The following is a 24,636-nucleotide window of genomic DNA, read 5'->3' on the forward strand; positions in this document are numbered from 1 at the left end:
CAGCAATGCAGAAATAGAAGACAGAGAGGAAGAGAGGAAAGACGAGAGAAAGAGCAAAATGACAAATGTTAAAGAATGAAGTAGAACACACAGTACAGGTCAGACACAGTTGGACCGGTCACTGCAGGTCACACTACTACACAATGTTCAATAGAAGAAATAATGTCTGAGCTAGAAATCAACCTAAGTGAGTTAATTCTAGAAAAGTAAGTAGAGCGCGATGAGCCTGATCACGTCGAGACGCACAACCACTGATTCGTCCAGTGTCGTACACTAACTACAAAAGAAAGTATAAAAAAGAAGCAGAAAAAAATGCGCTACAAACAGCAAGCCTAGTCAGTTTCTTGTACAAAAGTAAGCAGGACGCGATAAAGCGGCGGGGGGGGGGGGGGGGGGGGGGGGCTTGGTGGCATCGAGACGCACAACCACTCGCGTACAGGTAACCATCGAGGGTCGTACACCCTAGGCGATAGTCCGTCAGTAGCCTAAATCAACACATTCTGAACAGTCCCTACAGCAGGACTTTATTCTTCAATGCATTAAATTTATTTACATTTGGTAAACGGTGTGTCGCTGTGCTTGTGCGTGATGCGTTTGTAAGCGAAAAGTTATGATAGCGAGACCGTAGGCGTCGTTGTAAATAAAAAAAGAATTAAAAAAGCTGTTTCAGCCGAAATGCAAGAATACCCTTTCTAATCTCATCTCTACCAATTGCAGCATCATAACCTAACGCACCTGTGCTCGCAAAGATCATCTAATGACTCGCGACTCAGCGCGCAGTGTCCGCTGTGTGCTAAACGTTGACCTGATGGGTCCAGCAGCGATCCATCAGTGTGAAAAATGAAGCGCGGCGGCAGTGGTAGGAGAAGACACCAAAACACCCCGCGTGGCTGTACCGTCTCTAACGCTTAAATTATACGTTACGGCAATGAACTTCGCTTTTTTTTTCCCCGCATGTGTCAAGTGGTGGATGCGATGGGCCGACCGCCGGCGGGCATCTTCGAGGGCACCATCACGGACTTCGGTTCGTTCGACCAGTGCCTGGAAGTGCGTGCCCAGGATTCGTGGGGCGACGAGACGTTCCGCGGCCAGTACTGCTCGCTGTTCCTCAAACCCAACATCGACACCAGCAGGCCCATCAGCTTCCTCAGGAACAGCCGCAGGGTACGAACTGTGTCTCCCGCGGCGCCGCCGCTTATGGTGATGGCGGCCGCCTCGATGGCTCACAGCTCGCTCGCACGCAGAACCTGAGCCGTATCATGAAGTCCATCTGGTTTCCGGGATTCCGGCTCGGCATCTGCGTGCCGTCCGCCTGCTCCAGGAACGACATCGACGTGCTCATCAAATCCGGTGGGTTCAGTATAGAAACTCCCAACGAGAGGTGCGACTAGGGATGGGGTACGTACGTGCATGGCTCTCGCCATTTCCTAAATAGACATACCTGCCTCTTACTACAAGCGCGGTGGTACACAAAGGTCAGTGAGGACATTTACAAGTGGTTGCCACGTTTCTGTTGTACTTTCTTTTCGCTCGCGTAAAAGTGTAAGTCGTACTAACACTATAGCTCTTTATTTTTTCGTATGACATGTAAGTCTTAGAAGAACTCGTTCTCGGGCTGGTCCTTTCGTACTTAAAGCAATAACCGTAGCGTTAACACGAGTGGCAGAAGAAAGTTGACAAGGCGAACGCTACCGCCCTAGACACCTTTCGTCCTGTCACCTTTCTTGTGTCCCTGGTGTTCACGCCCCGGCTATTGTACTAAGCAAGTAAGTCGTTACAAGTAGTACCCTTGTACAAAACGATATAAGCGTGCTAAAGTCATCACGTAGTTGAGATATCGCTTTGGATGCGCCAAGTACCACAAACATGCGCAATAATGCTGCAGAAAGTTCGTCACACTATACTGAATGTTTGAGGGTAGGGGTGACAGTTCGCTTACGTCGCAAGCTGGATATGCGGTGCACAGTTCGAGCCAGCTATTTCTTTGATTTCTTTCTATACAACCGGAAACATAAACGTCATTCTTAGTCTCGCTTCGGTATAAAAAAAAGAAAACGAATCACGTGCGCCATTCGTGTTCAGCAAACACACACACACACACACACACACACACACACACACACACACACACACACACACACACACACACACACACACACACACACACACACATACATACATACATACATACATACATACATACATACATACATACATACATACATACATACATACATACATACATACATACATACATACGTAAGTACGACGCGCGCGCCTCTCGGGACACCTCTGGCAAATGCCACTTCGATGCGTGTGATGCCTTTGTGTAGTGTGCGTGAACTGAAAGACTACCCATAAATGCAATATTAAATCAATGGATATTTTGGCACCTTGCCGTGAGAACCATTAAGTAATCAAAAAGGAGCTTGTGTACCCATTATATATAAGGCTTGCGCGACAACAATAACAAAACGCTAAGTGAAGTCACTCGCGAAAGCTAGCCATTTAGAAAAAATGAGGAAGCACTAGGAGGAACAAATGACAAAGAAGCTTGTCGGCAATCTACCAGGGTACAGCGGCGAGACCGCCTTTGTGTGGACACAAAGGCGCAGAGCTTCAAAACCAAATGGGTCGGACTGAAGTACGAGTAGAAAGGAGGCGCTCGGCAAGGTTGCCTCCGCTGTTTACATGTTTGAATACATAGACACGAATATGACGACGGGGCCAGAAATGTAAAAATCTTGCAATATCTAAAGGACACTCGAATCTACACTTATGGACCCGAAGTAGCAAACAACGTGAAACTACAAAATCAAATGCTGTTGGAAACGCAAGCGAAGAGTAGTCCGGTCAGAGGTCTTTAAGTGCACTTTGATTATACGTGCCTGCTGTTTTGACACCAACTTCTATCGGCGGACTGTGGACGAAATTGGCAGGGCCCTCGGAAACAAGGACGTCGTGGCACGCATCCCTGCCTGTTAGGTTGTCGTCGGCGCAAGTTCGGCCTGCGCACGTTTGACATATATGCAATATGTTTTCTCCAAGACGAAAAGGTAGGCGGGAGGTCAGAAAAAGAAAGGAGTAGGGGGGAGGGGGGACGAAACGTCTCTGGTGGTTGTGACGAGACCGCCTTCCGCGAAGTCGTCGCGCACACATGCTTCATTTCTCGCTGCGCGGTCGCCGGAAGCGCCGATGTTCCCGCATCGAGCAATGCATGGCCTTGAATCCGCGCGGTCGCCTTGTGAATCCAATTTTTCCGCACACTGACTGAGCGGAGGTCCTCGTCTGGCGGCGGAAACGTTCCGGCGATTGAAGGGTGGTCTCCCTCACCAAATCCCAGTCGCTGCCGGTTCCCTTAATAATGACGGCGCTGCGTTGATAATTTCGCCGGCTTCGGTCGATCGCTTACGATGCCTCTACGTCGTCCTTGAAGCACTTGTGCATCTTTCGGGTCGCACGAGCTGCACAGTTAGTGAGGCGGCGATGTGTACCGTACTGCCAGGGCGGAAAACGTATTCTGTCGGGGTTTTCCAGACAGCGCTGTCTTATTCACCAGGCTGCAAGAACTCCCTTACACAGTTTGAGTTGTTTGTTTCTGGGAAATATGGCGTAGATAATGAACAATTCGTGAAGTCTATTTCTGACAAATAAAGCTGACTGAGATCCAGTTTTATCCCACAGTAAAGTTACAGCACGTAAACAATAAAACCGATTTACCTAATCTTAGGAGGAACGTTCCTTTTTTATATCTCCTTTTTCCTGGCTTTGTTTTACTAATTTAACAGTATAGCTGTGTAGGATTGTTGGGCCTCCAAGACAGCCACAGTAGTAGCAGTTCCAATTTCCAATAAATGTCATGATGTCACTCACTGTTCTGTTGTACAGCGTGAACGCCAAACACCACAAAACTGCCAATAGCACACCAAACTACGAAGAGTATTACTTCAATCTTACTTCCCTATACTGCTGAACGTTACACAAATAACCAGAAGATCCATGCGGAGAAAGCTGCGAATTTAGTCGGCGTCAATAAACCACACTTCTGTTATTCTCATAAACAAGAAATGCAAGCCGCGTTAGCGGGCGACTCACTCATACAAGTATGTCAAATACAAACAAGACAGAGCTGTCACAGTAACATGGAGACTTGAAGCGATCAGCAGTAGTTCAGCTAGGGATGTCACTCTGGAGCCAACATTTCAAAGAAGTGGACAAGTAGACAAGTCCACTAGTCGAAACCTCGGCTACAGCGGCATCCGTTGTTCAACCACTGTCGATCGCTTCAAGTATCTGACATAGTTTCTTCTACTCATCGTATGAAAAAGATGATCAAGATGTTGAACGACTTGAACGAACCCATCCTCGATATAAGCGAAGAACGCAGCATGGTTTTCATTTTTCATGGTGGCCTTTAGCGTTATCAGGACTTTGAGAGCTGCTTCAATCGGTTTGCATGGTTGTTTCGCTAGCGCTTCATCCCGTTTCCACTCTGCGCACAACCCGACGTTCGCAAACGCTGCCCTCGAAGTCACAGAGCACAGCACCGAGTAGCGCAGAACCCAAGCTAAAGATTGCTTTTGCAGTCTATCAGTACCTTCCGTTAACCTCTGCCTTTTCTTCTGTGATGCAGCTTTCAAGAACTACGGCGTGAACGCATCAGTGCCTCTTTGCGACGTGCAGAGGGACATCCAACTGGACAACCTGCAGCAAGTGGCACTGTAAGCAAACGCACGGCGAACGCGCCGCCATATATTCGTCACCTAGGCGAAGGTCACTTGTGAAACTGGTTTTTCAGCATACCAAATATACGTGGAGTTGGTGGTTCTTATGTGACACCAGTCATTCCACTGCGTGTTAACGTGTAAGCGCGGTTTATTGAATGTGATTATCATTCGATTCGATGTTACTTCGAAATGATCGCAAACGCAATCGCCCGTGCGCCACAATCCCAAATATTTTGGTAAACAAAGCGTTTATCTGTGAATTGAAATGAAACCGAAGCAGGAAGTAGCGCTAGCGTTAGCGCACTCGTCTAAGGCGCACTGGCGCCGCCTATTGCAGAACGCTGCTTCGCGACGGCGTTGCTCATTTCGCTTCGCTGCAGCTCGCATGCGTGTCACGCACGTTGCTCTGTCTACGCTGCGCCACAAACATCGCAGCACTCGCTAAGCTACGCAAAAAGATTGGCCGCACACCAGAACACATGCCCTATTAGCCACAAGAGCCGCCTCCATGAGAGCTAGAAGCGCGATCGGTGACGTGCTTAACCGGCAGTGATGGCATCGGTACTTTCGTGGGAGTAGCAGTGATACAACAGTTCCGAATTACCGGCGATACATGCTGCATCGGTACCATTTACCGAGTGTACGCGTGCGTGCATGAGTGCTGGGTGAGGTGGATGAACAAGTAAAGAAATGTGCACCCCTGAAGGCGTCAGCAGATGCCATTCTGCAATTCCGTTCATAACAATGTCGAGGTGGAAAAATTGCACAGGTGAGATAGGATGAACAACTAAGAATGTTCGCAGAGGCATTTGGCTTCAGGCAGTTCATCTTGAGCAAACTGCAGCGCTGCTGAGCATAAACGACCAGCACTGCTCAGCTCATTCACGCATGCGTATCTGCACGTGCATCACTCTATAACTGAGCTCCTCGCAGAACTCAGTAAAATGTAAACGCTCTTAGGTATTTATACTCCGAGAGCAGGGTAAATTTAGGCAGTGACGCACGAAATTGTACATACACGACGACCGTGGGAATGCGCATCCTTGACGCTTACAGGATCTGCTTGTGCGTGGTGCTGAGCATGGTGGGCCTCGGGACCCTGGTGGACGTCTTCCTCAGGAGCCGTCAAGACAAGGACCGCAAGCCCCGTGCGTATGCTGATTTCATTGTCTTCTACTAGTCACTTCATGCTTTGTGTTTTTCCTTCGTTTACTGAACATGACCACGAGTGCTAAACTTGCACCACTCAATGCGCTTTCTGTGTTCAATGATCTCGTTGGCCCTAGGAACCAATGTTGCTCCAGCACGGTTCTGCCAGTGTAAAGTGTGCGTGGAGGCACCTCACTTGCCTCAGTCGCGGGAATTTGCACCACACGGAAACGTTACACTGGCGTGTAAGAGATAATCTCAATTACAACAGTTCGTATTCATGTCAGTCACGAATGCAAGCTGCGAAAAATTTACGGGGCGTTTGCTTCGTTAAAGGTCGCAAATAATTTCATCTAACACAACTATTTTCTTCCTCACTCTAAAAACAGTTGCACCCTTTGCGGTCTATATTTGCCACACAAAATAACGATAATCGTCATCTGTCTTGCCCGCATTTCCTTTCTTTAACGCTGCGAGCCCGGTACTTCCAAGCCGCGAACGGCATGCGCGTTATCGGCATGACAGAGCATTCTCGACGAGAAAGTAACGAGCGCAGCGTTTTCAAGAAAGAAAATGCGGGCAAGACAGATGGCGATTATTGTTGTGTGGCAAATATACACCCCAAAGGGTGCAAACGTTTTTTAGAGCGTATACACTCTTACACTCTAAAAAAATTGTTTTTAAAGAAAGCAACTTGAATCTTTAAAGTTTTTTTCATTAGGTTTATTTTGGTTACATACACCGAGCGGGCTTCTGTATTGGCAACGTAGCCTTTAGACATGGCTGGGATCTTCCCGTCGTTAAGAACACCCGGAACGCCCTTCTAATTATGTCACTCTGTCTCGATCCTGGTGGTTACTTCGTATACGTTGTCTTCATTCACCGCTAAACGACAGGTGAACTTAGTTGGCCTATCGATTGTTGCATAGTGCAAGTTGATGCCTTCGCCTAAATTCCAGTGTTGCCGGCCATGACGTAACTGTTCTGGTTCTGCTGAATCTCGTACCTCTTTCCTTTAATGATTTCCGCTAGAACCTTCGATTCTGCACTCTCTCTCGACTTCGCAAGTGCCGAAACGAAGTAACGGCACACGGGAGCGATGATTATACAGCTTGTGCCTGCCTTGCGCACAGATGCGGTACTGGGGGCGCTTACGTCCTGGTCCGCGTACAGCAACACGCTGCGGCTGTTCGACGTCTCCGACGACGGGTCGCGGCTGCGAGCGCTACACGGTGTGCGCTTCCTCACCATGCTGTGGATCATCCTGGGCTACTGCTACGCCCTGACGCCCATTCCCAACCGCAGTGAGCATCGCGAACGCGCACGTGTCTTCTTCCGCTATACGCGACACTTGTGTTTGCAAGAGCACTTTTCGCGCTTCTCGGTGCTTTGCGCGAGCGTGCACGGGGCATGAGCCGATTTATTTGGGAGCGCCGGCCTCTGACCTTCTTATTAAGTATGCGATCACCCACACTATTTATACTTGACTACTTATACTATTCATATTTATGCTATGCACATTTATACTATTTATTAACTATTTATATTACTACACGTACAGGAGGCGAGAATACATTTGATGATTCTACAACAGTAGAACCTTCGTGTGAACGCACAGCTCAAAGAGCACGAAACGCCGCGCAGGGCTTGAGATGAACCGTATCGGTTGGCGCACTCCTGCTCAAGTGTTTAAACATACAAATTAAGCACTCAGTGTTTACTCTCTCCCTTTTTTTCCTCTTTCTATTCCCTTTTACCCCACACCCAGTGTAGGGTAGGAAACAGGGTACTCGTCTGGTTTACCTCCCTGCCATTCCTGTCCTTGCTCTCTCTCTCTCTAAGTCCGTCAATATTAAACTTTACAGAACAAAGGCTTTCCACGTAACACCGGTACGAAATAGGCGAAAAGCCGTCGAACAGTGCTGTGCAATTTAGAAAATAATGTCGGACGATTGGGTCATTTCATTTGCATTCAAGACATTTTCAGTTGTCTACACGCAGTTGGATAACAATAGAAAGCCCTTTAAATTTTATGCAGCGCTTGGAAGCAACACACGTTAGCGTATTCCCAGATTGTGCAAGACCACAGTGCTGTCATGGGTGATTATATACATATAACGTTATATGTAACGTTATGTATATGTATATATACATATACATATGCATATACATATACACATATATATGACGTATATATAACGTATATGTATATATGCATATAATGTTATATATACATATAACAATTATATACGTCACTTGAGCCAAACAATAAATACATGCAAATTCCACTTAGCCACACAGAACCAAAGTAATGTTATTTGCCGTCGCTTGGAGATACTCAAATTATTATTTTTTCATTCTGTCTAATTAGATAATTAGTATTAATTAATTAGTCAACTTCCCGAATATTATAATTAGATTAAAAGTGTTAATGAGAAAACTGTAGAGCAACATGGAAAACTCCCGACACAGCTTTCTGTTGCTCGATACGTGCTACATAAAAGTGTTTTTCCGAGCGTGAAAGAAGCCCGCGAATGCACGCAAAGTGCCTCGAGCGGCCAGTCGGGCGGCAATTTTGCGTGTATTGGCGGGCTTCTTTCACGTTCGCAAGAACACTTTTATGTAGCACGTATTGAACAATAATAATAATAATAATATTTGGGGTTTTACGTGCCAAAACCACTTTCTGATTATGAGGCACGCCGTAGTGGAGGACTCCGGAAATTTTGACCACCTGGGGTTCTTTAACGTGCACCTAAATCTAAGCACACGGGTGTTTTCGCATTTCGCCCCCATCGAAATGCGGCCGCCGTGGCCGGGATTCGATCCCGCGACCTCGTGCTCAGCAGCCCAACACCATAGCCACTGAGCAACCACGGCGGGTTATTGAACAACAGAAAACTGTATCGAGAGTTTTTCATGTTGCGCTACAATTTTATCATTTACACTTTTCATCTAATTATAATATTTGAGAAGTTGATTAATTAATTAAGACTACTTATCGAATTAGGTACAATGAAAAATAGTAATAATTTGAGTATCTACAAGCGAGGAAAACAACATTACCTTGGTTCTGTCCAGCTACGTAGTAGTTGCATATTTTTAATGTTTGGCTTAAGTTACGTGGGACACCCTGTGTACCGACTTGATATCACTTCATTGACCCAGGAATGCCGCTGGCGGCTGTATTGAAGACGTATATTTTTTTTTCGACACTGGAGTGACCTAAATAATGAAACATTGAAGTGTATAAATTTATGCATCGATAGTTTTGCTTCTGACTATATTGAATTAGCTTAAACTTTCACAGTGTGGGCATCGTTAAATTTCAATCTCGCGTAGTTTACCCATGGGTCTTTGCGACCTCTTGCAGGAAGAATCTTCAACATGTTTGATTTCGTCAAGCACACGCCATTCATGTTCATCGCCAACGCTTACCCAGCTGCCGACACCTTCTTCTGTCTAAGGTATGTGCCACTGAAATCACGACAGCAAACCAAATGTTTTTTTTTCTCTCTCTCTAAGCAAATATATGACAACAGATGAGGAAACTGTTAACACTTCTTCGTGACGTTAGACACATGGAAAGCAAAAATGTTCTGTGATCATCACCACTGGAAATAACGTGTAATTAGCTGTCATCCAAGTGAGTCTAATTACGGCTCAGAACTAAAAATCAGCTGTCTTGCGTGTAAACGTGAACATCAAGCCGGGTCATTTGCCATCATCATCATCATCATCATCAGCCTAGTTACGCCCACTGCAGGGCAAAGGCCTCTCCCATACTTCTCCAACTACCCCGGTCATGTACTAATTGTGGCCATGTTGTCCCTGCAAACGTCTTAATGTCATCCGCCCACCTAACTTTCTGCCGCCCCCTGCTACGCATCCCTTCCCTTGGAATCCAGTCCGTAACCCTTAGTGACCATCGGTTATCTTCCCTCCTCATTACATGTCCGGCCCATGCCCATTTCTTTTTCTTGATTTCAACTAAGATGTCGTTTACCCGCGTTTGTTGCCTCACCCAATCTGCTCTTTTCTTATCCCTTAACGTCACACCCATCATTCTTCTTTCCATAGCTCGTTGCGTCGTCCTCAATTTCAGCAGAACCCTTTTCGTAAGTCTCCAGGTTTCTGCCCCATATGTGAGTACTGGTAACACACAGCTGTTATACACTTTCCTTTTGAGGGATAGTGGCAACCTGCTGTTCACGATTTGAGAATGCCTGCCAAACGCACCCCAGCCCATTCTTATTCTTCTGGTTATTTCAGTCTCATGATCCGGATCCGTGGTCACTACCTGCCCTAAGTAGATGTAGTCCCTTACCCCTTCCAGTGCTTCGCTACCTATCGTAAACTGCTGTTCTCTTCCGAGCCTGTTAAACATTACTTTAGTTTTCTGCAGATTAATTTTCAGACCCACCCTTCTGCTTTGCCTCTCCAGGTCAGTGAGCATGCATTGCAATTGGTCTCCTGAGTTACTAAGCAAGGCAATATCATCAGCGAATCGCAAGTTGCTAAGGTATTCTCCATCAACTTTTATCCCCAATTCTTCCCACTCCAGGCCTCTGAATACCTCCTGTAAACATGCTGTGAATAGCATTGGAGATATCGTATCTCCCTGTCTGACGCCTTTCTTTATAGGGATTTTGTTGCTTTCTTTGTGGAGGACTACGGTGGCTGTGGAGCCGCTATAGATATCTTCCAGTATCTTTACATATGGCTCATCTACACCCTGATTCCGTAATGCCTCCATGACTGCTGAGGTTTCGACTGAATCAAACGCTTTCTCGTAATCAATGAAAGCTATATATAAAGGTTGGTTATATTCTGCACATTTCTCTATCACTTGATTGATAGTGTGAATATGGTCTATTGTTGAGTAGCCTTTACGGAATCCTGCCTGGTCCTTTGGTTGACAGAAGTCTAAGGTGTTCCTGATTCTATTTGCGATTACCTTAGTAAATACTTTGTAGGCAACGGACAGTAAGCTGATCGGTCTATAATTTTTCAAGTCGTTGGCGTCCCCTTTCTTATGGATTAGGATTATGTTAGCGTTCTTCCAAGATTCCGGTACGCTCGAGGTTATGAGGCATTGCGTATACAGGGTGGCCAGTTTCTCTAGAACAATCTGACCACCATCCTTCAACAAATCTGCTGTTACCTGATCCTCCCCGGCTGCCTTCCCCCTTTGCATAGCTCCTAAGGCTTTCTTTACTTCTTCTGGCGTTACCTGTGGGATTTCGAATTCCTCTAGGCTATTCTCTCTTCCACTATCGTCGTGGGTGCCACTGGTACTGTATAAATCTCTATAGAACTCCTCAGCCACTTGAACTATCTCATCCATATTAGTAACGATATTGCCGGCTTTGTCTCTTAACGCACACATCTGATTCTTGCCTATTCCTAGTTTCTTCTTCACTGTTTTTAGGCTTCCTCCGTTCCTGAGAGCCTGTTCAATTCTATCCATATTATAGTTCCTGATGTCCGCTGTCTTACGCTTGTTGATTAACTTAGAAAGTTCTGCCAGTTCTATTCTAGCTGTAGGGTTAGAGGCTGATCAAGAAACGCCAATGTATGAAAGCCTCATTTGCCATCAGCATATATTAAAACACGAACAGGAAAACATTGATGACAAAACATTTTACGCGTTATGTGCAATTGCTACGCAGCCACTTTTTAAACGTTGTGCAGTCCAGACTTGCGCGAGTCCATCGGAACAAGTGACCCCCACACACACACACACAAAGAAACTTTGAATGTGGGAAACGTAGAAACACATTATAGTTAATTTCGAGTCGTTCGCATTTGAATCAATGCTGATAGAAACTGTCGGCCACATCCTGCTGCCTTGCGCAGTGCTCACAGCTCATCAATTGGCCGCAAAGCTACAAAGCAAAAATTCTACACACTTGGATCATCTTGTTGCTTTTCCTCTGAGCAAGATTTTTAAAAAAATAGTTTTAGACTCTTTGGTTACATCACAACAGGTACGCCTTTTATTGATCGAGATTTCTTGAAAAGTCGTGCGCTTGGAGAAAAATCTTGGGTTTCAATAAGCAACCTTACTCGCACTTCTCAGGCAGACATAGTTCGACGTTCATCCGTTAGCAGTTCTTCTGACAAATGGTCTCTGTTTCAGTGGATTCCTGTTTGGCTACAGCGTTTTCAAGCAGCGCCGAAACCTTAGCAAGTGGCTGCCGATCCTGTTGATCAGGAGATACGTGCGGTGAGTCGGCAAAGTAGCCACCTTGTTACGCGTCTGCCAAGGTGGGGCTGCGGAACAAATGCGCACAGCGCAACCACCGTGACTTATGTCCGACGTCTTCGCTTCAATGAATGTCAATAGCCTGAGTTTCGCTCGGCTGAAGGGCGAGACGACGTAGTATACTTTTACAAGGAAACTTATGTCAGCCAGGCAACCGACTTAATATTGCAGAGCAGGAAGGTAACCCATATTTAAATTTAGGTATTTGTTCAGTGAAAAGCCGTCGCCACTGTGACGTAACTGTTTTCTTTATATACTTGAATAGAGATGAGAGATATCGACATCAAGAAGCCTTAAGCGCCAAGATAGGGGCCGTCCAAGCTCCATAGCGCGTGGGTGGTCCATACGGCGGCTTTACGCCACTGGGCCGATTCATCTGCGATGTTTAAAACAGAAGGGTTGCAGAAGACGAGTTAGTACTATCGGTAATGAAAGCAAATGTATTTGCAATTGATAATAACCCGGCCAGTCACACGGTGATTTCATGATGCAATGCTGGTGATCCCACATGTGAATACGAGGCTGCAGAGAAAGAGTGAGTGAGTGAGTGAGTGAGTGAGTGAGTGAGTGAGTGAGTGAGTGAGTGAGTGAGTGAGTGAGTGAGTGAGTGAGTGAGTGAGTGAGTGAGTGAGTGAGTGAGTGAGTGAGTGAGTGAGTGAGTGAGTGAGTGAGTGAGTGAGTGAGTGAGTGAGTGAGTGAGTGAGTGAGTGAGTGAGTGAGTGAGTGAGTGAGTGAGTGAGTGAGTGAGTGAGTGAGTGAGTGAGTGAGTGAGTGAGTGAGTGAGTGAGTGAGTGAGTGAGTGAGTGAGTGAGTGAGTGAGTGAGTGAGTGAGTGAGTGAGTGAGTGAGTGAGTGAGTGAGTGAGTGAGTGAGTGAGTGAGTGAGTGAGTGAGTGAGTGAGTGAGTGAGTGAGTGAGTGAGTGAGTGAGTGAGTGAGTGAGTGAGTGAGTGAGTGAGTGAGTGAGTGAGTGAGTGAGTGAGTGAGTGAGTGAGTGAGTGAGTGAGTGAGTGAGTGAGTGAGTGAGTGAGTGAGTGAGTGAGTGAGTGAGTGAGTGAGTGAGTGAGTGAGTGAGTGAGTGAGTGAGTGAGTGAGTGAGTGAGTGAGTGAGTCGCACAATTCGCGCGCGAGTTGTCCCGGTCCCGCTGCCACTGCGCAAAGGCACGGCGACATGTATAACGGTTGCGCTTAAAATGACGCCGTTCGCTCTCTGGTCGGACTCTGTCCGCCTTCGTCCTTCATGCACCCGGGGGCGAGACAGGGTCATCATACCGTGCTTCTGCCTGCTGCTGGTGTTCTCGCTTCTGGGCCTGGTGTCGTCGGGACCCATCTGGCGCGACAACTACGCCTTGCTGCGCGGAAACTGCGAGGCCCGCTGGTGGAAGATACCGGCCCTTATCAACAACTGGGAGTACAGCCTCGACTCTGTGAGTAGCGCCCACCTATGTGCTAAACAGCGTGCACGACCGGCATATAAGCTGCTAATTCCAACACGATGTTCCACTGTATGCTAGTCATGTAGCGCGCGTTTCTTGGTCCACTCAGAACGACGGAGCTAAGCTTGAGTGTTTGCGCGCCCGACGGCAAATGCTTACGTGACACAGAGGCCTTCATGAAAAAGTTGCATTTCCAAAGGACACGGATGGTCATCTTGGAATTATGCCTAGGATACGAGATGCGACTGCGGTCGATCGTCGCAGGCACAAATGCGGACTGCATATTGCAATTCAGACTGCGCACATTGCCTGCGAGGATATTTCGTCTGCTCTTTTTAGACGACTCTGGATACTTGCGTTGATTGCATGTGTTAAATTTGCATTAACGGTTAAATCTAATGCGGAGCAAAATTGGAACAAAACGACAACTTCTTGAATTAGTGTCAAATTAAACGAACAAGACATAGAGCCGCGTAAGCAAAGTCAACGAGGAAATAGGTTGTTTTTTTTTTGTTTTTTTTTCTCCGCGAAAGAAGCCCTTCTCTAAGCCGGGAGGATGAATTCTGCGTCCACATACTAATATTACTATATTATTTACTATATTAGCGGTGGTAATTTAGCCCTCCTTGAATTGACGGCGCTACTGTTCAGGCACTGAGCTAGATAAGTGCGAATGACACTCGAATTTGTTAACTATCGTGGGTAATAAGAAAATGTAAGCTGCAATAAAAGATCTTTTAAATGTGAAGAATTGCTTGGCTAACATTTGCCACTTTGGCAGTATCCATCTAGCCGCCTACGTCTTGGTGCTCTCATGGTCGTTTCGTTAACTTGGTATGTACCAAAATTGGCATAGTATGACAATAGTGTATAACAAACATAAACGATCGGTCATGACATGAATATAATGACATGTGTGTCATGTAGTGTCAAACGTAGGGTCAAATGTAAGGTCAAACGTAGTGTCAAGGAGATGGCCACGTAGGGTAATGTAAGGTAGTACGTAAGGGGTCATCTAAGCCACTGCGTAGCCTTCTTTCCTTTAAAAATTGGTTGGCAACACTGGTGCGCAACGGATTGGAATACGAGAAAGGAAGATTTTTTTAAGTAGAAGTAAACAGCCCAGAGTTCCTTGAAATCGGGCCAACTAATTATGAAGAATCGAGGCATTTCAATCACTTCGTTGTAAAGATCGCGCACCGTACCAGCCGAAATAGAGCAGGCTAAGCATGTTCACTAGAAGAACAACTTTTATTAAATATGAATTCAATATATTTACCGAAAGAAGCCGATAATTCCTTCCGCACACTTTGTTAGACGAAAAGTGCAAGTGGTGCCGGCGTTATATTATCGAGGCTCACGACATACTTCTTGACGAAGCCTTCTTGAGCAACGAAGTCAAGGCACAGCTGCACAATGTCGAATGTCACTATTGCCTACCTTGTAAAATTTTTTGTTCGTTTGTTGACTCTTAATATCTGCTGCCTTGTTACACCTTCGCATCCTTCTTTTCCTTGATGGCGCTGGCGTCGTCATAAATAGTTAGTTCCGACCAGGTCATCGTCGTGAACCGCGAAGTATTCATAAGCCATCCGCGCCAGCGCTGACCGTAGCTCAGTGGCCAGTGCGGATGGCAGTGGTGGCGCCGCTAGGTGCGTTCGTTGTACAGCAACAAATCAGCCGTTGCCGGCGCCTAAATTCCTTCGTCGTACAGGCGAATTCGTTGTCGTGGTTTTCGCTGTAGATGTTTTCGCAATACACATAAAGTATAGGAATTCTGAATGCTTCGTTATACAGGTATCTTCGTTGTATAGGCGTTCGTTGTAAAGGCATTTCGCTGTACATCCACTTTGTGCGATGCGACATCAGCTGCTGTTTTCTGGGGTGTATTACAGCGTTAAAATATTTACTGGAAATATATTTGCTTCATTTTGATAGCATTAGAAAAGTCGATGGGTCTACCGTTCGCGGTAGGACGGCGTTAAGCACTCCTGTGCTCATGTAAAGGAAGGGGAAAAACCACTTGGCTGTCACAACTGTCACGGAAAATAACCAATTTTTGAGCATGCCTGGTGAAAATGTTGAATGGGTGAAGAGTTGAAAAATTCGTGTGGGACGGTCTTAGCGCCTGTCGAGCGTCGTTGAACACTATGCTGAAGATTGACTTCTTAATAAACGTGGACATACACATAATAGAATGCAGACCTGGGTCAGAACAGACATATAGGTCAAAACCACGTGTATACACGCATATCTAGGCATCTCAGACAAACCAGATTTAGCATAGCGTCCACTGTTTTTTCGTGAAGTCGAGGCGCCGCATTTTCAAATTATACCATCAAAAAAAATAACTTTGAATTCCTTCCTCTGCAAAAATTCAAAGCTATCCATTCAATATCGTCCCCTCCTTCCATCTGCCTGTCAGGATATGCGAAGGTCATTAACTGCGCGTGTGACATTTATAAAGAACCTTGAGGCTGAGATCGGCGAACGAGAATTACCTTCGACTTTGGACATGCCTTATTATAGCGAACAGCAATCGATTCGTGATAGCCACAGTGTCCTTCTAAAGGAATTAAAAGTAGGTATAAAAAGAAGAGAAGTCAACTAGCGATCCAGTCAGCTGCTCTTCGTGGGGCCATGGGTAGAGAAGCGAAAATAACCTGAAACGCGTGGCATAATCCAAGGTATAACAAGCCGCCTTGACAAAAAAAGCCTATCATATATATGGGCCCGCAGTCTCTCGGAACTGGAGCCGCGCATTGATAACCTTTTCCCCGTAGTCACCTCTGTAAGTGCTGATTAAAAAACCTAGTGTTATGATAGTGAACAACAGTCTGGTCTGTCAAGCCCGTTGCACAACATTTGCTTCTCCCCGCTAAAGCGTTGACACAAATACAAAGTTCAGAGATAGGGTCGTCACAGCCGCGCCTGTCACAGGCAGAGCTGTCACCGTTACAACTAGAAATAAACATGGGCTTGTAATGCGCCTCCAAGATGCAGACGGCACAGTACAATCTGCTCGCGTCATGATATTACAGCTGGAAGACTTATTTGTAAGTCAGGCGACACCGAAAACACTCCTGAGATCTCGAAATTGTTCGAGTCCCATAGAGTCAATACACATTTACGACTAATCGAGCGAAGCCCAACAGCAGCGTAGTTCGCGCAAGCGTAATAAAAACGCTCCAGTCGCTCTCGCGCGCACATAGTGCGGAATTGATTGATTGATTGATTGATTGATTGATTGATTGATTGATTGATTGATTGATTGATTGATTGATTGATTGATTGATTGATTGATTGATTGATTGATTGATTGATTTGACAATCTTGGAAATTTTGGCAACTGCCGTCGTCGGCTTTTCCCCAGAATTTGATTGTCTAATCAATATGCAGAAATGGTATGAAAATATGAGTCGGCTACGGCGGCCGCATTTGGATGGATGCGAAATGCGAAAACACTTGTTGGTACTTAGCTTTAGGTGCACGTTAAAGAACCCCAGGTGGCCAAATTTCCGGACTCCCCCACTACGGCGTGCCTCATAATCAGATCGTGGTTTTGACACGTAAAACCCCGTAGTTTATTTATTCATCTTTTGGAAAATATGAGCAAAAAAAAACCGAGGACACCTAAGCACTTCTTGTGAGTTGTGAATGCGAAAGCATAATTGTCCAACTGAATTCCGCTGAGCGGTCCTTTGTGCTATCTACTCTTTGCGATCGAGCGAGCGCGTTGAGACGCTTGGATAACGCCTCCCCGATAGCAAAGGCCAGTGCGCTTCGATCCGTGACTTCATGCTACCTTGCCCGACTGCCATAAAATCTAATGGGGACGCTCCCGGGTAAACCGCAGTGAATTTGACGCAACCGCTTTGGTCACGCCGGGCTTGGACGTGGAAATTTCGGTCCAAGTAACATGGCGCCATAAAGCAGAGCGCACAGGCCTGCTATCTAGGAGGCGTTGGCTTGGCGCATTTTGATTTGGCCTTATACCGAGGCGCAGCTAGAACGCAGGCGAGAGCTTACGCGGACAAGGAACTCGCGGATAACACAGGCTTCCGGGAGCATGATCGAGGGTGGCGTGGCGTCGCGATGATGCCTAATTCTCCCCTCACGCAACACCTGGCGCGCTATTGCAGCGGTAGGTGTTCCCTTTCGCACGCTCTGCTCCGTCGAGGCGCGCTCGTGACATGGCGTCGCAGCCAATAGGAATTTAGGTGCCGTTTTCGTTTGTCCAGACGACGTACGCCGGCTTTCTCGCACTCAATGGGCCATTTGATGCTTTCGAATCAATAAGAACATAGGCATGCACATACTGTGGTAGGCACTTAGCTTCAGCGTGCTTGAATCGACAAGCAATGTAGTGGGCGCAGCAGGACATTTGGTACGACTCGTGCACATAAGTGTTCAGGCAAATAAAACAAGCAGTTGTAGAAAACGATGAAATATACAATCAATCGCAAATGTAGGGAAGCGTTAAGACACTTGCGCAATAAAAACATAAATGGTAAGAAAATATAAGTTATACGAACTGGAATATACATATCCTGCCGATACTGCAGTGTTCCGGCAGTCATTCAAAGATTTCGTTGTGTCGCTTGCCATGTAAGTACATAATCTTAAGCATGAAATACTTTTAGCTCCCGTTGTCGGCGACCTTCAAGTGACCTTTAGCCAAAAGCCAGAACCGTCATCTGGGCACTCAAACGAGAACATCCGGGCAACCAGACAGAACTTTAAAAAATGCGGTCTCTGGCTTCCAACACTTTGTACAGGACCGCACTGCATACGCTAGTTACTGCCCAAACAAGTTACAAAAAATATTGCTTCCGAGTTTTCTTCCTAATGTTTGTTCACAATATCACTCAAGCTGTAACTTCTAGTGTGCTGAAGTTTGTCATTTCCAATACGACGTTCAATGATGATGATGATGATGATGATGATGATGATGAAGCCTAAATTAATGGCACAAACCGACTATGGGGGATAGGCCACGAATTGGGTGGTAATATGAGTGATAAATGAAATAGATTAGTAAATAGTAACACAAAATAAGGAAATAAATGAATAATCTAAGACGAGAAATAAGCTGTTAATAAATTAGATAAGATATTCATTCATTCATTCATTCATTCATTCATTCATTCATTTATTCATACGGTCAGCCCTCTTAGGGCTATTACAGGAGTGGAGAATAAAAACCACAAAAAGAAACATAGAATGCGACCGAGTTACAAGCTTTGACTGACAAAGCTTGTCTTACAATGGAAAAGTCTATCGTATTAAATAATACGATATTCAGGCTTGCTTTGACAGGAGCAGTAACAAGAACTTATTACTGAAAAACATAAAGTAAATGATATACTTAAACATGAGCAAGTTAACTTTTGAACAATAACAATATTTTAACAGTGAATTTGTGTTTTTACTTTTTGAATTTTCTCAATTGACGGAGAAGTGATTCAACTATGGAAACTACGAAATATTAATAAGGAAGTCTTCTTGTGTCATATAGGAAATTATAAATGGATATGCAAACGTTCCTGAGGCTGTATCTTAATTTCATTGCTCCAAGGGAGAGTATAACAGGTATAACAGTACTGCCTAATGGTAGTCCTAGATTTCGAAGCGGAATTTCTAGACATCGTTTTCGATGAGCAGAAAACCGCCGACACAATAATAAGATATGGTCGATGGATTCCGGCATAAAGGGGATACCGCCAAACCACAACTGTGCAAGTAAAAATTAAGTGTCGGAACACGGCAACAAGGAGGGGGGGCAGCCTTGTAAATGATACTTCGAATTGCCGGTTAGGACACCATTGTCGGTTCCAAGAATAATTTAGATACGTAAAATCTGTAGATTTTGCTAATGAGAGGCCTTTTTTTGTCATCAATCAAAGAAAACAGCCTAAATCTGGCTGCAGTGATGTGCGCACTTGCCGGCAGCACAGATATCACCGGACCTGCTAAGGAAGCTCGTGCTAAGTAATCGGCTATTTCATTAATATGAATGTCTTGGTGGCCTGGGACTCATACTAAATGAAGTAAACTTAAGTGGGGCGGACCTAATGTATAAAACGTGTTCAAAGCTGTCGGCTTTGTAGACGCATTAACGCGCTGCATACAAATAGAGAATCTCTAACGAGAATAACTTTTGTAGTATGAACGGGTAATTTTCGCAAGGCAAGAACTATTGCCGGAAGTTCGGCCTGAAAAATTTATGTGTAATCTGGTAGGCGAAGTGTAAAAGAGCAATCGAGAGATGATGAGTAGGTTCCCACGCCTGCCTTCTCTTTACACGAAGAATCATCAGTCGCTATTACATTTACTGGGAAACGGCTCAAATAGTCTTGTAAACGGTCATTCAAATATGTTTGGGGCAGCAATTTCGCATTATTGGGAAAAGTGTATGCAAATTTAATTTTGAGCGACACTGTGGACTTATCAAGCGGAGTGATTCCTCTAAGGCGAACATTTAAAGGTGCTAATTGTGCTAAAAGGTGCTAATACAACCTGTGGTGCATGCTACCGTGACCACATGTTCTAAAAAAAATGAATTTGGTTCTCTAATAAATGCTTATTGTCTCCGTCGTAGAGGAGATTAATAAGTTTTTAAATAGGTTTGAACCGTAAGCATGCGGAATCACGTGTGAAGAGTAGGCGCCCTTCCCGGTAAATACATTATTAGCAACGAATTTAGGAAGACCTAAACATAGTCGAAAAGCTTATCTTCCTAAAAGAACAAGTGGTCTTAATTTATATTTTGCACTTCAAGAGAACAAAACACTTCGCATATCAGAACGCCGGTTACTGATTCTACGTAGTAAACCTACGGCTCGTGTCCTGTTCGTTGCAATATTTTCTATGTGAAAACCCCAGTTCAGCTTTGCGTCATATCTGATACCAGCGTACTTAAGCGACTCTACCTGTGAAATGGTTCTCTGATCATATACTTATGATAACTGTATCAGCCTGGCAAGCGGGAAAACAAGGACTGCACTTTTGTTTACGTTTAGCGACAGATGAAGATTGTGAAGCCACGTCTCTAGAGTACAAAGGTACGTTTACAAAGACAAGTGAAGGGAATTGATGCCTCTTGCGGTCGCGAAAAATGCGCCGTCGTCTGCATAGACATACAGATTCAAATGCTGGCGCAGTGTCACTGAACTCATCAATAGCTTAAATAGTATAGAAGACAGAACAGTCCCCTAGGGCCTTCCTCTTGTCTGATCGAACTTCCTTGAAGAAAAGCCGTTTTAAAAACAATGAAATTTTCTGTTTTTTAAGAAATTCAAAAATTCATGCCGTTACATATCTCGGCAAATTGTAGGTCTGTAATCGGTCCAGCAGTAGAGAGTACTCGTCGCTGTAATAAGCTTTCGCTGTGCCAAGAGTCACTGAAGCACTAAATTATTTTCTGTGCCGAGCAAGTTGTATGCGGCTTTCCAAATCTACATGCGCACACCAAATGGAGAGACCGGGCCGGAAATCTATTTGACGTGGGCCCAGTAACGAATTTTCAGATATATAATCCATCATACGCTCATATATAACTTTTTCAATAATTGTTACCATATTTCACGTAAGATATATCGGTCTAATGTAGTCGAGATTGTAGCCAGCTCCTTGTTTTTTAAGCAGCGTAATAATTTTGGCTGTCCTCCATTCTGGTGGAGTCAAATCATTTTTTGAGAATAATTCACTGTGTTCAGAAGGTCGTCAGGAGACATTGCAAACAAAATTTTTACCATGGCATTGGAAATGCCGTGAGGACATGGGGCTGAGGCAGGCTGAGATCTAAGGATATTAAAAAGCTCTGACACTGTGACTATGGTCATCTGCGATGGAAGGCCTTAGTGGCCTATTCGGCCAACGTGATGTTAAGCGTTGCGCTAAGCCCTTTCCTATGAATTCTGAAGAAGCAGATATTTCGCGTGGCGAAAGAATTATCGACTCAGTATTCGTTGATGCCGGTATAAATTTTCTATATCGAAGGAATCTGAACAGAGCTTTTTTGTTGTTGTTGTTGCTGGACTTAGAGAGGAAGTCATTCTGTTTTTCATCATACTAGTCTTTGGCATTCAGCAGCTAGGTAGCAGTAGCAGCTAGGAATTTATAATCACTTCAGTTACTCGGGCACTGATTGTAAAATAGTTTCTTCCAAGCAGCTTTTTGTCGTCTATAATCCCGCGTACACTCTGAATTCCACCAAGGAGAGGTAGTACTTATGTTAACATTAAATTAAGAATTTTTAAAGGAACTTTTTAATACAGAGCAAAGCCTCATGGCTTTGATGTCATTGGACACCGTTATCTGTGAGTTGTAGACCATTTTCAAGACACTCTGAAATTTCTGGTAAATTAACGAAAGTCCGCGCTGGAGACTCTAGGGGAATAAGAGGGCATACAATATCAAACCTAATATGCATATGGTCACTGTTTGAGGCAGAGTCGACAGTAGACCAGGAAGTTTCGGAAACCCCTGAACTGGCAAATGTTAGATCCGATACTGATTTAGAAAGACCCTGAATAAACGTAGCTACTTTCGTGTTTAACCAACAAAAATGTTGATCAATTGCACAGTCCGACAATAGCGTTTCACATGAGTCCGTTTTGAAACCCCAAGACACATGATGCGAATTAAAGTCTCCGGCTATCACAGTTTCTTTCCTACAAGATTTGACAATGGTATCAAGGAAACGAATATCATGCATGCCTGTGGGAAAATATATATTAACTAAGGAAAATGGGGAATAACCAGGAATAGTTGCCTCTATTGCTAGTATCTCACACTCTGTAGACATACAGATAGGATATTTTTAATTTGTGGCATATTTTAGTTGTTATCAAGAAAGCAAGTCCTTCGACTCTCGATGGACGGTCCAATCGAAGTAAACGATAATTTTTTATATGAAAATCTTGGCATTTGAGAGCCAAGTCTCCTCCAAAAGAATAACGTCGGGAGAAAGTTGTGAACAAAAATTTATTAAATCGGCAGCTGCAGAAATAATGGAACAGCAGTTCCACTGTAATACCTTTAAATGACCTATGTTGAATTAATGCCTTCTTTAGAAACCGCTTGCTCTAAAATGCTGTCTTTTAAAAAATATTTCTTCGAAAGACTGTCTTTACCATACTTTGTGGGTTTTGATTGAGGGACAGAGCTGGAAGAATTAGGATTAGAATCTGTCTTGGAAAGACTACCTTTAACAAACTTTTTGGTTGTTGACTGCGGCATAGAGATCGATGAATTATCATTAGATGATATTGTGCGTTTAAGCATCGGAAGATCCATTTCTAAATCCTGGTTGTTTTCCGACACTGATCCAGAGAAGCATCCGTTGTCGGTCTGCTGAGCTGAAGCTGATGGCCTTTTATTTTCTGCGTTTTCTACAATAACTGATAAAGGATCCATTAGCTGTTCAGCATTCGATGTTAGGCGATGAGTAAGGATCTGAGAGCTAGCATTAGAACTGGCTGCAGAACTGAAAAGCTGAATCATTTGTGGTGTCAACATTTGAGCTAGAGTCTCCGACAGGTTTGATGTTAGTCGTTCCATAGCTTTTGACAACACCTTTTCGACCGCTATCGCAATAGAATCGGAAAAGGCTGAGTCAGCAACCATTTGCTGACGGGCTGTCCCTCCTGCATATCCCTTAGATCTTCCCTGGACCTCAGCAACAGCATTACGGCGTGAGCAACGTCTCCTTTCAATTATTTCTATAATTTGAAGCTCCTGTGATTTTGCGGGACAATTCGAGTAATTGGAGGGGTGACCACCACCACAGAGACAACATTTATCTTCATTGGACGAACAATCACTAACAATGTGGCTGTCGCCGCAAGCACGGCAGCGGGGTGCAGATCTGCAGCCCCTGACACTGTGACCGAATCGCCAACATTTCGTAGATTGTAGAATGCGTGGAGCCAGATACAGGGCACCAGTATAAACTTCATTGTCATCTTTTGGCGCTGAGTGCTGAACGCCAGCGGTCCGCGAGTCCGTGAGTTCCGCGGCGCGAGGTTTGCGTCGTCTCGAGAGATGGCGCCACGCTGCGTGGCGCCTCCTTCAGGCGCTTCTACCCGCCGTGGTTGCTTAGTGGCTTTGGTGTACCCGCCGCGGTTGCTCAGTGGCTATGGTGTTGGGCTGCTGAGCACGAGGTCGCGGGATCAAATCCCGGCCACGGCGGCCGCATTTCGATGGGGGCGAAATGCGAAAACACCCGTGTACTTAGATTTAGGTGCACGTTAAAGGACCCCAGGTGGTCAGAATTTCCGGAGTCCCCCCACTACGGCGTGCCTCATAATCAGAAAGTGGTTTTGGCACGTAAAACCCCATAATTTAGTGGCTTTGGTGTTGCGCTGCTAAGCACGAGGTCACCGGCCCAAATCCTGGTTGTGGCGGCCGCATTTTCGATGGAGTCGAAATGCAAAAAACGCCCGTGTACCGTGCATTGGGAGCACGTTAAATATCCCCTGGTGGTCAAAATTAATCCGGAGTCCTCCACTCATAATTAAATCGTGGTTTTGGCGCATAAAACTACAGCCATTCAATTCATTGTTCTTCTAGCTAGGCAGTGCGCTCTGTCTCCCTGGCGTCTTTCGCTGCCTGTCGTGCAGATTTCAGCCGGTTTTCTTCTTCTAGCTGGGCAGTGTCCATATGGACCAGTGCACAGCATGATGTAGTGTGGTGTGGTGCGGTGCGGTGTGGTGTGGTGTGCCGTTGCGAACATGCACTACACCCATTTTAATATTGTGGCTAGTATCACCTCCAACGAACCTGCTTTTAATATAAAGCTGCATTTTATATAGACTCAGCGGCATAAGCTGTAAAAAAATCACAGCAAAGTGCTACATGCTTTAAAACATTCTGAAGTTTTACGTGCTAAAACCACACGTTTAAAATCATTATAAATAGACAGGAAGCACAAACGTGCAAGTACTTCTTGTTAGACGAGAATGGCTGGCGTACGATCTTGGATTTTTAGGAACCACATAAACAAGCATGTGCAATCATGCTAGCAACTGCCGGAAACGGCTGATCTTCAACACAT

At 45.1% G+C, this 24,636-nt stretch overlaps 1 protein-coding gene across 1 annotated transcript in view; it reads left to right on the forward strand.

The window, feature by feature from the left end:
* Positions 1 to 24,636, forward strand: part of LOC142582441 (nose resistant to fluoxetine protein 6-like) — a 98,882-nt gene that overhangs the window by 32,274 nt on the left and 41,972 nt on the right. The window contains exons 2-9 of the mRNA XM_075692168.1: positions 965 to 1,164; positions 1,245 to 1,350; positions 4,634 to 4,721; positions 5,784 to 5,875; positions 7,010 to 7,180; positions 9,250 to 9,343; positions 12,019 to 12,105; positions 13,403 to 13,568. Coding sequence (XP_075548283.1) covers positions 965 to 1,164; positions 1,245 to 1,350; positions 4,634 to 4,721; positions 5,784 to 5,875; positions 7,010 to 7,180; positions 9,250 to 9,343; positions 12,019 to 12,105; positions 13,403 to 13,568 — 1,004 coding nt within the window. The remainder of the gene's footprint in view (positions 1 to 964; positions 1,165 to 1,244; positions 1,351 to 4,633; positions 4,722 to 5,783; positions 5,876 to 7,009; positions 7,181 to 9,249; positions 9,344 to 12,018; positions 12,106 to 13,402; positions 13,569 to 24,636) is intronic.

The sequence above is a fragment of the Dermacentor variabilis genome, chromosome 1 (assembly GCF_050947875.1).
Source record: "Dermacentor variabilis isolate Ectoservices chromosome 1, ASM5094787v1, whole genome shotgun sequence".
Taxonomy (NCBI): domain Eukaryota; kingdom Metazoa; phylum Arthropoda; class Arachnida; order Ixodida; family Ixodidae; genus Dermacentor; species Dermacentor variabilis.